The sequence below is a fragment of the Haliaeetus leucocephalus genome, unplaced genomic scaffold (genome assembly GCF_000737465.1).
Source record: "Haliaeetus leucocephalus isolate CR32 unplaced genomic scaffold, Haliaeetus_leucocephalus-4.0 Scaffold210, whole genome shotgun sequence".
Taxonomy (NCBI): domain Eukaryota; kingdom Metazoa; phylum Chordata; class Aves; order Accipitriformes; family Accipitridae; genus Haliaeetus; species Haliaeetus leucocephalus.
Genome location: NW_010972646.1, coordinates 777,115 through 790,980, shown reverse-complemented (window position 1 = coordinate 790,980; position 13,866 = coordinate 777,115). Strand labels below are relative to the sequence as shown.

The window sequence follows — 13,866 nt, the reverse complement described above, 5'->3', positions numbered from 1 at the left end:
CCGTGATTTTATTTATCTAGAATTATATGCTGAATTATGGAAAGTTCTGTGACTTCTGTTTCTCAGGTTTAAGACTGAAATGTATGGTATTGGGACACAAATAAAATGGCATTGCACCCATTCTCCTGAGCTCCCTGGAGGACTTTAACTGTCAGAATTGTTATTAATGTTTATTGTAAGGAGTACACTGCTGTGGTGGGTTTAACATGGCCAGCAGCTTGGCATCCACCTACCCGCTTTCTCACTCCTCCCACAACAGGATGGGGGAGAGAATAGGAAGAGCAAAAGCAAGAAGACTCATGGGTCAAGATAAAGACAGTTTACTAAGTGAAGGACAGGGCAAAACAAAACCAGAAACAAGTGATGCAAAGGCAACCGCTCACGACCTCCCACAAGTAGACTGATGGTGCCTCCAAGCAACAGCTGCTTTGGAAAACCTCCCTGCCCCCATTTTATTGTTGAGCACAATGCTGTATGGTATGGATATCTCTTTGGTCAGTTGGGGTCTGCTGTCCCAGCTGTGTCCCCCACCAGCCTCTTGTGTACCATGAGCCTGCTCTTTGAGAGAGAAGCAGAGAAAGCCTTGATGCTGTGCAAGCCTGCTCAGCAAGAGCTAAACATTGGTGTGTTATCAACACTGTTTTAGCCACAAACCCAGAGCACAGCACCATACCGGCTGCTATGAAGAAAATTAACTCCATCCCAGCCAGACCTGGTACAAACATCATTAGTAAAACACTAGGAATTCGGAAAGGGTGAGGGCAGAAGTTCTGAACACATTCACCATTATTTGCTTAATGTTAAGTTAAAATCTGCAATACCTCAGTTGCTAGAATACTGTTAAAATTAAAACAGAGAATACAGGAGCTCAGTCCAAACACATGCTCAAGTCAAATCAAATGGGCATTCCCCTACCACTGTTTCACAAAGTCAGTGCTTGGGTGTTTGGGATACTGCAGCAGCACTGGCCAGCACAAGCAGGACACGTGTGATGATGATCCAAGTAATTACTCACAACTCAAGGCTACACAAGAGTTTTGGCTCTGGTCATGCAGACCAGACAGCAGTCCCAAGAGCATGCATGCACTTGGAGGAGCACCAAGATGCTGCCATGAGGTGGCAGATGGAGACAAAGGTGAGCTTGAAGAAACATCAGCAGTACCACAAATAAACCCCCACTTATGCCTATGCATCCAAATGTAGATGCACTTATATGTAACTCATGGAGAATAAATAATTCATCAGTCATTAGCTACAGCTTTTTTTAATAAGAGGTTTTTTATGGTAGCAGTAGTTAGCGAGATTAATCCTGCAGCTAGTGGCACATACATGTGGGTACGTGCATCTCAAGACACAGCCGGGATGGACTCCAGGGCAGGGGGAAGAGAGCTCGCCCAGTCTCCAGTGCCCACTGCCTCCCTGCCTGGATGCAACCCTGACTCTGCCAGTGGCCAGCGGTGACACGGGCAGAAGTTTGGGCTCTTCTCTTCTGTCTCACAGTGGACAAAAGATTTTTGCTTGGAAGGAGATGACAGCTAAGGCGAAAATCGCTGTGCTTGGGAGTCCCCTTCGCTTCTGCCCGCACAGCCAGAGGACACCCTCTCCCAGGGCGGAGGGGCTGGGCGGCAGGGCTGCTCCAAAGGCTGCGTGCCTTTTCACAAGGGCCCCCAAAATCCCATTTCAAATGCAACCACCTGGTATTTTTTTCCCAAGGCATCCAGGACACAAGGTGAAAACAAGAGTGAAAGCAGGCCTTTTGAACTTAAAAAAATTACTTTTATTTTAGGAACCAATAAAATTATGGTAAATATTTACAAATAATTATCTCACATAAAGGTTACATAAAACCAAATGTCCACAAGTAACAGTCACTCTCATGAAAAGACACACAGATATTGAACTACGCCAATCTTATTGCATGTTTCTTCAACTAATCTAAAAATAAAAAGTGTTGCAGTCAACCATTTAACTTAGAATAAAATCACAAATTTCAGTATTGACAAGAAAAAGAATTGAAAAAAACAAATAAATGAAAAAACCCCTTCAAACGGCCCCTCCCTTTGACCCATGCCTTAGCACCCCCACTCCCCAGCCCACCTCCCTTTTTGCTCCCCAAAACAAATCCCCAAACAAAACCCCCAAAATAATGTTCGACATCTTTGGCAAATTGGCACTGCTGTAATTACATTCAAATATTATAACACACAAAAGCAACACACAGCACTAAGGAAAAAACACCAAGATTTCAAGTCTGTTCTTTTCCTACTAGAAAAAAAGAATACAAAACATACACATTTTAAGAAGCATTTTTTCATCTGTTTTGCAACAGATGTTATCCCCTACTTTCAAAGGCAATTCAACAGTTATTTTTACGAGTTTTTTTTTTTGTAAGTTATGTTTTTTGTTTGTATGTATTTTTCAAGAGGAGGAGGCTTTTATTTCCCTCCCTCTCTTTTTCTTGTTCCTCTCTTTTTTAAGAAGTAAGCTTCAATGCAGGCATTGCAGACTTTGGTGGATACAATAGATATGTATTTCTTTGATGCTAGAAGTCCCTAATACAAAGTAGTTTGTCTCTAAGAAAAAAAAAAAAGCCCGTTCTTTTTTTTTCTTGGAAAGGAATTCCATTTGCAATGAAATGAGTTTCTGTAATTTCAGAATGTACAAAGGCCACTAGAAAGTGAAAAACCAGGACAAGGTTTCTTCCCACACGAGGCTGAGTGAAGCGAGAGGCAGGTCTAAATGCCCGCAGGCCATTTTCCTGTCCCACTTCACCAGGGCAGAGCAGGAGACCCTGGACACGGGGGTCCAGCCCGGTGGTGGCCAGGGCTATCGCAGGACTCGGGTCCAACCCCCAGGGTCTGAGAAACTCAAGTGTGCCTACGCGTGTGCGCGTCCATCCCTACGCGTGTGCGCGTCCATCCCTACACGTGTGCCCGTCCATCCCTACACGTGTGCCCGTCCATCCCTACACGTGCGCGCGTCCATCCCTACACGTGCGCCCGTCCATCCCTACGTGTGTGCGCGTCCATCCCTACACGTGCGCCCGTCCACGCCGTCTCCCGCAAAGCCCCTTCATTCTGGCTCCTGCCCCGGAGCTCTTCTGCCGCGTCAGCCCTCTCGCAAGCGCTAACGAGCAGAGGTCAAAGCCGGAGCTGACACCTACGCCAGCCGCAACGCCAAAGCGAGCAATCCCGGCACCCGGCACCTCTCTTCGGCGTGCTTTTCGCTCAGTGTTTGCACGTCAAGTCTCATGAGCTCCACCAGGAAAGCGACGCTAACCGGTTTAGACCCTTTCGGATCTTTTTCGTTTCTCGTGCTACGGAAAATGCGTATCTGCAACAGGGGTGGGCTTCGGTCTGAGGGACACCAGCAGGGCTCCCCAGCCGGCATCCCCAGCCTTGCACCGGCAGCGAGCGCTCTGCCTCCGGCGTGGAGCGGTGGTGGCCGCGGCTCGGGACATGCGCCCAGCACCCGTGTCGGTGCAAGATGCCTGACCCGGCTCTGCCCTGATAACGCCCATACAGGACCATCGCCTGCACGCTCAGCGAGATGCTGCAGGGCACGTTACCCAAGAGCTGCTGGCCCTCTAACGTCACTTTCTTAGTGAATCTAGAAGAAAAAGCAGGTTTTCCCAGCGTTTGCTGGGACAGAGTCACAGGGTGGGTCAGCTTGATGCTGTGCTACCTGCCGTGGCCGTGGCCTCACACGTGCTGGTGGCACACACACACACGCAGGAAAGTGCACAGCATCGGGGGGGACACTCGGTCGCAGCCGTGTAGCCGCCAGCGGCAGACGCACGAGTTTTAACTTCACTATGGGCCACGGCACTTAGAAGCTATAGGTACTCGTGGCTGGAAATAAGCGACACCGTAACGTGGCTTCCTCTCTCCTCTGTGCCGAAGGACGTGCAGAATAGGTAAATTAAAGAAAGTAGGAAAAGGAATACAACCCCATCAGTTAAGACCAGGCACAGCAGAGCATTTATCGACAGCAAGTGGCTACCGGCACCCGGCGCAGCAAGCCCACCGTGCTGCCCTTGCACCGCAGCTCCGAGAGGACTCGGCCACAGGGAGCCAAGGAGGGGTGACGGGTACCCCATCATTCACTATTGTGAGCTCCACGGACCAAACCTCCACGGTCAGGAAGGCTTTCATCCAAAAACCACCTCTCAGCCTGTTTCTTCTTCCTTTTCTTCCTTTTTTTCCCTTTTCCTGGTGCTGCTTCTTCCCTCGCTGTCTCCTTCCCCAGTGCCTCAAACACTGAGGTTGCCCCGACGCCTGCAGTCCCAGCGTGGATCAGAGCACTGCTCGGACGTCTCTGCATCTCTGAATCAACACGCACTTTCTGGCCCCGTGCTCCCAGAGCCTGGAACATTCTTCTGATTTGACAGCGAACAAACAAAGCTTTCGGTCTGCGGATCTGGTCCTGAGACATCCTGAGCTCTGCAGTCAGTGGAGCTGCTTAACGATAAAGCCTCCGTAATTGAACCTTTGGACACAGATGCTAAATAAACTCAGTGCCCACAGCATTTTACATCTTCTTTGCAGTCGCACTCTCACAGCATTTGACTGAACAAGTCAGTTCATGTCACCCTGGCTCATGGCCTCTGTTGATTTAGTCTTACAGCAGCGTTTTCCCTGTCCATCTCTCAGATTTCACTCCTCAGCCTGCACTGGATGAATTTACCGCTGGAGCGCATACTACTGGAAAACCCTCCATCTAGCCAAGCGTATTATGGAGTTTAGTGCTGAAACTGCCTAAAGGCACTTTATGGGGCTGATTTCTGCAGGGGTCTAGTAGTGATACACTACGCTACGGGGCGTCCCGCCTGAGCAAAGGGTAGGCAGGGCACCCCAAACCCCCACGCTGGTCTTGCTCTCTCCCCTCCTTGCAGCCCCAGGGGGTCATTTGCTTCCAGCTTCCACCTCACCCAGTGACTCCCCACGAAATGGAGTGGCCGTGGAGGAGGGGGCAGCAGCAGGCGACTCTCCGCCACCCCCAGAGGACCGACCACCTTCTGCCAGCGGTGCCTTTCAAAGATGCTCCCGGAGAAGGAGGATTCCCCCAGTGAAGACTACGGATAGGAATTCCAGGCTTCCTGAGGAAACCAGTTTGTAAATCCCAGGTAAAATATTCTCGAGAACAGAAAGTACTGTCAAGAAGTGTCTTTTCCAGAAGTACGGTGTGCATGCCCAGTGGGCCAACTCCTTCCAGCCTTTCTTGCTGGGAAGCAGTCCCAGCAGACGTGACTGAGCCATGGCTGCCACTTTTTGGGAGGTGGGCCAGGCGCAGGCTCCCACCTTGCCCATGCAAGGGTGGGAATTTGGGGTTTCCCCTCCATGGCTCTGACCAGGACCTGTACACTGCCCGTGCACCAGCACCGTCCCTGCCTGCACCCCTGGCCGGTAGGATGGAGCCCACCACTGTGCCTGGCAGGGTCGCTCTGGCCAACGACTGCCCTCAGCAAGTTCCGATGAAACCATAGGGCCAGCCAGGTCTGAGGACATCACACCTCTTCATCCAGCGGCATCCATGCATCCTTCAGGGGAAATATTCCCCCTTCCCCGCAGCCCAACTACAAGCGCCGCCGTCCTGAGCATGCTAACATCTGCTGAAGTCTTGTGTTTGGTCTTCTCAATGTTATCTGAAATAGCATACATCACACAAGCCATGCCACTGAGGAAACAAATAAAAGAAACGTGTTTGCAATGCAGTATGCGGAGTGGGTGAAGGACCTGCATGCTGTCGACAGGAGCTGCTGTTCCCTCACTGGGCAGACAAAAACACTCCTTTTAGCCCAGCCTGGTCAGCAAGCAGGTGGTGTCTCTGTAGCCGATGTAGCTCAGCCCACCTCTGCTCTGGAGCCATCACCTGCACCCTCACCACCTGCAGTGAAACCTTCATTTCTTTTCTCTTCAGCCAAGGCACCATCCCTTCCCGAGCTCACAGAGAAGGTGTGTGGGCTCAGGGTGCAGACAACGCACACCCCTCAACCAGGGGCTCACGTGAAGTCCCCGTACGACCAGCATCCAGCAACAGAAATGTCCTTTGCAGCTTTGTCACCAGGGTGCAAGCAATCTTGGGGTGCTCAGAAAGGGATGACACCGAAGCAATGCTTCATAAGGTTCCCTGTGTAAATTGTCCGTGCTGTTATTTGTCTTCAGTTAAAAACAGGTGTGTATCAGCTACTAATTGCTGAAAAATGAAAAGCAGGACTTTTCTCACTGGTAAGTTTGTCACAAAACTTAATTCTGGATTAGGGACGCAGTTTGAAGGACTCTGGCCAAGATCCCTGATGGGCTCTGTGAGCATCTCACTGAAATGTCATTGAGCCTGTAGGACCTGGGTGCCTCCATGGCTTTTGAGGATCTGAACACATCTGCCCTGGAAACTTGGAAGTAATGGCTGCTTTTCCATAGCGTGAGAAGATGCCACTGGAGTTGGAGAGGGAGCTTCTCAACGGGTCAACAGACATGCAGCATAAACAACGAGGTGGGGAGGGAGGAGAGAGAAGAGTGTTAACTCAGGAGCTGCCATTTCTGAGAAATGCTTGTACAGCTGGAAGCAAGTATTTGTACTTGAATGTTCATCCACAGGAACGCATCTCAGGTTCAACACCAACAACCCTTCTTCAGCCTTGGGTCGCACACAGGCAAGCATGAACAGGAGCCCCTCTGCAGTGCCGGTGCTGCTCTGAGTGGATGAGGATGGTCAGATTGGGATTAAGGAGGCTATGGCCAGATCTTCACCTCACCAGGACCAGGGAGCTTCTCCACTGCCCTCAGGCAGAGGGGATGGGGTCATGCCCGTCATCCATACGTGACTGAGGCTGGCTGCCCCTCGGCCTGGGGCAGGGGGAGGCTGGAAGGAGAAATCAGCAGTTCTCCTGGCTCCATGGAGTGGCAGCGATTGGTGTCGTCACTTAGCGGGTTGTTTGTAGCCACTCTCCTCTCTTCATTAGCCCCAGGAAGCTGCATGCATGTCTGGACTATGGCGGCTTGAATTTGAAATGCCTTCAGTGAAATGCACAGACCCCTAAAATGAGCGCCTTCCACTCCGGTTTGCCTCAGAAAGCACATGTGGCCACCCCCATGCTCGGTATGCCCCGCTCAATATGTCCGTTTAACAAAAATCATTACCGTGGTATTTCTCTCCCCCTTCCTCTCAGGGCGTTCATAATTGGGTTTTAGCACACAACCTATTGAAATGTACATAAGGTGTCAACTATTATTTAGGAATTCCTTCTTGAATGCTGCTTAGCTTGAAACCAGAGAATTTGTTTCAGTGCTCATTATGATGACAAATGAACATAAATGAATATTAAGCAGTAAAATGTCACAAAACTGCCCATGTCTTTCAGTTGCTCCTGTGTTTGATACCAGCATATAACATGATCACACACGACTGTCAGATAGGATGCTCTATACAGAAATGACATCAGCCCGAAATATAGCCACAAGGAGTGTTAACCTGGTTCAAAGTTGCTTAAAGCTTACTGAATTCTTTGAATCAGTGCACCAGTTTCAAAACACATTTTCAGATGTGTTTTGAGTTCACATTTGTACAATGTTGCTGCTTATGCTTAAGCCACTCTTATAGTAATACAAACAAGCAAGTATTTACAGTGGTGCTTGTGTAAAATCGAGCAGACTGATTTTTTTCTTTGCCACCAAAAAAAAAAAAAAAAAGGGAAATTGCCTTGAGTCTCACAGCCTGTTTCAGTGTGCAGCAAGAGGAAGCTGCCCCAAGGGGGGCTGCTCACACCTCTTCCTTATCCCCAGATACAGCCGTGGCACCCACAGGCGATTAAAGCAGTAGCCAGCCGGCTGCAAAATACACGAAGCTACTGCGCGCGTTCGATCACACAGAGCGTCAGGAGAACCGCTTCCTCCTGTTTCTTTGTTTGATTTGAGACCCAGTCAACACGACCAGACTTAAGAACACAACAATAATCAGTTCACCAAGCTTAAAGAGCAAAATTTCGGTTAGCGTGTGCCTACTAGGTACTTTCTCCTTCCCTTGCAGCGTGGCTGGCGTGGCTGCAGCAAGGTGGCTCGGCGTGGTTGTTGCAGGCGGTGCATGCAGTCATCGCCGGTGCCTTGGGCTCCGGCGTCAGTGGCGGTCGTAGGCAGCGGCGGCCGCTGGCGGGGCTGCCCCACGGGCTGCAGCGCTGTAGTAGTACGGGGAGCCTGCGAGAGAAGAGGCAACCGTGAAGAAGACAAAGGTGGAGAGGTGCCAGCTCGCAGCACGCCGGCACGGGCGGCGGGGAGCTCTCCAGCCGGAGCTCAGGCTCACGGCAAGAGAGGCCGGGTAATTAGAATAAAAACCGCATTCAGGCATTCTGCGTGAGAACGGGGCTATTGCTGCTTTGCATTTCTGCCAGCCGTAGCGCGCCTGGTTCCCTTCCTCCACTCAAAACATTAGTTTCATTTACTTCACCAAAAAAGCGGATTACTTTTCAGAATGGAAGGACAAAATGTTCCAGCCCCAACACAATACCACACTCTGACTTCTCTGATTTATTTTTTCCCCTCCTTTTGGGAGGAGGAGGAGGAGGTTGAACCCCAAAGCATTCAACATACTTCACTCGACTCAACAATTCCCCCTTTTCTCAAACTACTTCTATCAGGGAATAACCCCCTGGATTTTGCTTAGCTCTGGCAGTGACCTTGGAGCTCCAGAAAGAAACACCAAGTTTGTGCAACCAGATCTGCTTCGGGTCCACAACACTGCGCTGGCCTCCGCCTCACCAGGGAAGGTCCTCTGGCACCAAACACATTTGCTGAAGGGAGAAATTGTCTTCAGAAAATACTGGTGACTTTCACTTGGTAACAAATTTGAACTCTGAAAGTAGTTTACAACTACCTCCAGCAAATAACGCCTCATCCAACAAAGTATGTGATACTCCATATCACTTTTGATATGTACACTTAAGCCTCAAACTGATCAAATTTATGGTCTATTTTTTGACTGAGTACATGTGTTACACACTTGAATGAACTATGCAGGTGAGGCTTAAAGCTTTGCAGATCGATGAATGCTGAGGCACTCATCTACCAAGACAAGGCCTGAAAAATATTGGCAATGACTTTTCTCCTTGCAGGGCTAACTGCTGGTAGATTGGGTGATCACCACAGGACCACCTAGAGGCTGGACCACTTGCTGGGATGAGGGAGAGTCTTTGACTTCAGATGCATCCAGAGAGACACCAATCTGTCCAGACAGCACCAGCTATTAAATACCTTCCAAGTGCACCGGAGAGGAAACCAACTCTGATTCGGTGTAAGAAAAGAGTCAGGCAAAACATTTTTCAAGGCACTACCAGTTTGGTCTCCAAGTCGCCAGCAGTTTCACACGCATGAGGTGCAGGGCATGCTGCAGTGTGGAAGAAGCCCCTTGGAAGGACTCGCACTTGGACACGTGCGTCTGAGACCCCCAGGCAGGTTTGGATGAGCGACAAAGAGCCAACGTGAGGAACAGCTCTGGAGCAGGGTGGGCTGTAGGGTCTGGTCTCACAAGTGACCCCATTCAAGAGCTGCCAGCCATCCTGAACTCCCTGCCTTTACCCTACTTGGGACAGCAGCCCAGCAGACGCCATCAAGGGTCTTCACGGCTGGGGACTTGACTTGTCACAGAAGGGGTAACTTCTGCACCTTCAGTGAGGCAGAGGAGCGGGCCAGGAGAAGATGGTGCCACCAGAAATCAGTGGGGCCTGTGGACCCCTCAGCAAAGCATCCATGGCAGCAAAGCCAAAGGTGCATTTTTGGCCGCTCGCTTCCCACCCCAGACTCTAGCAAACCTTGCTCCAGCAGGTCCAAGGGCTGCTCATCACCTGGGCACAGGCTGAGCATGGCAGTGCCCTGGCTGTTCCACCACCATGCGCCCGGCACATCTTCTGGAGGAGGAAGGAGAACCCAGCTGGCATGCCCTGTGCTGCTGGTCACCTGCTCTCCGCTGAGCCAAGGAACTTCCACCTGGGAGGATGGAGAACCTCCTGGCCTCCCCTCCTCTTCCACAGCCTCCGCTGAAGGCTTTGCTGTTCACCCCAAAATGACCTGAGTGATTACTCGAGGGCTGCTGGTTCAAAAGCCCAAGCACAGAGTGAGAATCGAGTCACCAGCCTCTACAGGGAAGCCCACAGATGTTTACTGTTAACCATCAGTCCAAGATGGAGGTATAATTGCAACGTGGAGGGCTTACGCCACCTTCTCTCCAAACCGGCCTCGGTGAGCTGCCTGGAGAGGTTTCCAGGGCTGGTGAAATAAGCCATGCTGCCCAAGAGGACATTCCAAGGAGACAGCCCCACCAACTGAAACACACCCTGAAAGGACGGGCTCTTCCACCCTACCCCGCTGCTGTGGATCCACCAGGATCCATCTCACAGGCAAGCCCACCTGTTTCTTCTAGGCTGCTTTCATCCTGAGTGCCACATCAGGAAATTAGCGCAGGCTTCATCGTCAGCCTCCTGCTGCTCCATTCCAAGGGAGCACAAGCCAACGCGTCTGAAAAACAGAGCTCAGCCAACATCTGCGATTGCACGGTAATGCGCTCCTTGGTGCAGCGATGGAGAAGAAACTTCTTTCTCATGATCGGAGTCCTACCACAGCATGTGATGCTCTGCTGCTGCAGCCCCAATGGGTCAGAAACAATGGGGTTTGGCTACGGGAACGTGGCATCTGCATCAGTCATTGCTGCGGCAGCACGGGAGCTTGTAGGTGGCAGGGGGCTGGGTTGTCCTCAGCACCCCAGATATCCCAACTTAAACGTCATGTAAATCCACTGCAAAGGGCTGGGCTAAAGATGATAAACCAAGCTTCAGGACTGTGGTCCCAGCTGTCTAGCAGGGTAGTCTTTACCATACACATGAGTAATTCAAGCCAGTCAGTGAAATCACTGGCCAGGCTAAGCATTATTTGCAAAGATGTTTGCAGAACTTTTAGGCAGGAGCCCATCTCACCTAGGTTTATTAACCAAAAGTTAAGTATTTTAAGCCATAATCAATGAAGGCAAAGCAGATCCCTTCAGAGGGTCATCATTGCATTTACACTTGTATAAGTGCAGAGCTGACAGCCTTGCGCTATCTGCTGAGGGCACCACAACCGCTGTCCTGGGCTGGATGGATGCTCTTCTTCCATATAACTGATATCAGGTTAACAAGCCCCAGTCTCAGGAACCATATCCCATGGAGAAGAATACTGGAAAGCTTCACAAGGACAGTGAACGCCGTTCTCATGGGTAGCCTAAAATAAACTGCTGTATATTGTGTATGCCAGCCAAATACAAGCAATTAAAAACACAGGAGCCTTCCCTGGCCAAATGAGGCAGTCTTGAACGAGCAAAGGCAAACTGAGCAGCTCACCAGACTTTGAAATGTGCATGCCCTGTCTAGCTGGTGTTTTGGGGACGTTCTCTGTAGCCAGTGAACTGGGGGCCACATTCTTAGGGGTGCTGAATTTGTCCGTCCATGTCCCTTCACGGCCACTCCTGCTGTCCGGGAGTCCTCGGGGATCATCTCCCACTGCAGGGCAGGCAGCCCCTCGGGGCAAAACACCTTGCAGGCCTGCACAGAGCTGGGTAGAACTGCTGTCCTCACCCACTCCAGCACCAGGAGGTCGATGGGGAGCAGTGGGTGGTGGTGCCCAGCTCCCAGGTGTGACCACCAGTGGAGACCCTGGTCCCTGCCAGCACCAGCAGCGACCATGGCAGCTCAGCTCAGGCAGAGGGGTGGAAAATCCAGGGAAGGGATCCAGCGGCACCAAACAATTTCATCCTGATCTACGGAGCAACGCGTGGGTCCCACCGGAGCCAGATGCAGCACTTCGCAAAGTCTGGGGGTAAAGGGGGTCTTTTTGGGGTCAGGTCTTTCACTCTCACCCTCCCTCCTCCTCCACTGCTGTTCTGACTCAGTGCAGCCTAATATTTCTCTCATGCTTTCCAAAAGCCTTACACTTCCCTCAAGTTTGATTTTTCCAATTTGCCTTTCAGCAGCGACCTCAAAAAAGCTTGTCTTTAAAGTGAAAAATGAAAATATCACATCACAAAGCATTCACTCTTCCTCCCTGTCACCATGCCCCCATCCAGAACAGACTTGTCTGTCCTTCTGTCGTTTTTCCTTTCTAATTCATACTACCATCAATTTATTTCTTGACACAGTCATTTCTGGCACCTACTTGTTCTCAAATCTTTTCACAGAAGCCCACAGAAGAACTGAATCTAATCCTAATTCACCGTTTCCAAGCCCTGCCCTCGCACAACGCCATGCCAGCACCGGTAGCCGCAGCACCGCAACGGTGCAGGTAAACCCTCCGAGCCAGCGCGCAGGGACCGCGTCCCGGCAGGAGCGGGGACACCGCGTCAAATGAAACCTGCCGCGAGCAGCGTCGAGCCGGATGCGACGAGCAGAAACGGTAAAGAAGTTATTGCAACAAGCCAGCACGAAATTGAATCGTTTCTCTTCATTAGACGGCGTTGCTGTTATCCGCTCCCAGCGCGCGCGCGTTGAACTGACTCTAGGCTGGCGCGTGCCAGGACGCGCTGACAGTGATGGACCGAGCCCCAGGCGCGCACGGGCTTGCTTCCCCGTGCGCTCGTGCGTGTGCATCCCTGTACCGTACCAATTGCAGGTCATTCACAGCACAGCGGGGTGGGGGGGAAATAATGAAAAAAAGATGCCCCTTTCTCCACCTCCTCTTCTGGCTTTGAGATGGGGACCCCTGCCAGAGCCACCGAGACAGATGCCACAGGAGCAGCCAGGGTTTGCATCCTCTTGCCAGCATATCCCTCTGGAAAAACTCAGGGTCTGTCCTCACTCCGGCCACAGTCGGGGCAGGACTGAGCCACCCCATGCAGCAAAAGCTGTCACGCCCCTGCCACGGAGCTTGGTGTGGGTGCCACCAGGGCTGAAGACAGGACGAGAGAGCAAGAAGATGCCACAGATCATCATCATCATCTCTTCTCCTCCTAATTCTGTTGACCACGCTGGAGGGCTGCAGCTTGGTTGTCTCCCCTTCCACAAGACCTAAGGGGCACGGCATTTGGGACTGCCCCAGAGAGGAGGGAGCGTGGTCAGCCGTTTGCATCAGTTCCCACGCCAGCTGGGGCAGACACGGGTGGGTTGCCCGGTGCAGAGGAGTGGAGAGCACCAGAGCAAGGGCAGAGCAGGCACAGGGGTGATGGGGAGCAGCCAGTCCTCTGCTGATCACCATCACCTGCGCACCAAGAGCATGGTCCTGCCTTCCCACGGAGACCCTGGCTCACTCCTCTCACTGCTGCTTCACACTCACAGGACAAGGACCAGGGACTAATGACCAAAGCCTTTTCACTGTTCTCATCTCTTTCTGTTCCTGTTCTCTTTAATTCCCCGCAAAATAATTTTTCATCCCAAGTATTCTTTATTCCTGCCAGTTGCAAATCACAGCATCTCTCCTTTTAGCTCCTCTTTCACAGGTCTCAGCCTGGTGTGATTGCTGCAGTGCAATTCTTCCTTGCCAGTACAGGGAATTAATTGAACATAGGTGCTGTTAAGTGCTTACAGTATTACACTTTCATCTCAGTGAAGGGAGCAGGACTTAGTAAAACAAACTGTGTCAGGCCATGTACCAGTCCTGATTAATTTTGTCAAGGTTTCTGCTTTGAGGCTGATACTGCCAGCGCTTGCTCTCAGGAGAGAATTACTAAACGCACTCACGTATACTCCTGAGAAGAGTGGAAGCATCCTGGATATAGTTTAAATTGACCTCCTCTCCACTGTGGGTGCTCAGGCTCATCACACAGAGCCTTCTCGGTGTGCAAGGAGACTTGGAGCAGGATTTTAAGGCTCTGCCACGGATTCCTACTTGCCCCGAATTACCAGTGGGGTTAGCGCGC

General features: G+C 51.2%; 1 protein-coding gene across 4 annotated transcripts in view; it reads right to left on the bottom strand.

Annotated features, from left to right (window-relative positions):
• Window positions 1–8,099: 8,099 nt before the first annotated feature.
• PAX5 (paired box 5) overlaps window positions 8,100–13,866 on the bottom strand; it is a 135,091-nt gene continuing 129,324 nt past the window's right edge. For 3 of the 4 annotated variants that reach the window (XM_010566429.1, XM_010566430.1, XM_010566431.1), the window contains one exon: window positions 8,113–8,189. In XM_010566429.1, coding sequence (XP_010564731.1) covers window positions 8,113–8,189 — 77 coding nt within the window. Of the gene's footprint in view, window positions 8,190–13,866 lie in introns of all 4 variants that reach the window. The other variant, XM_010566428.1, reaches the window with a different exon arrangement.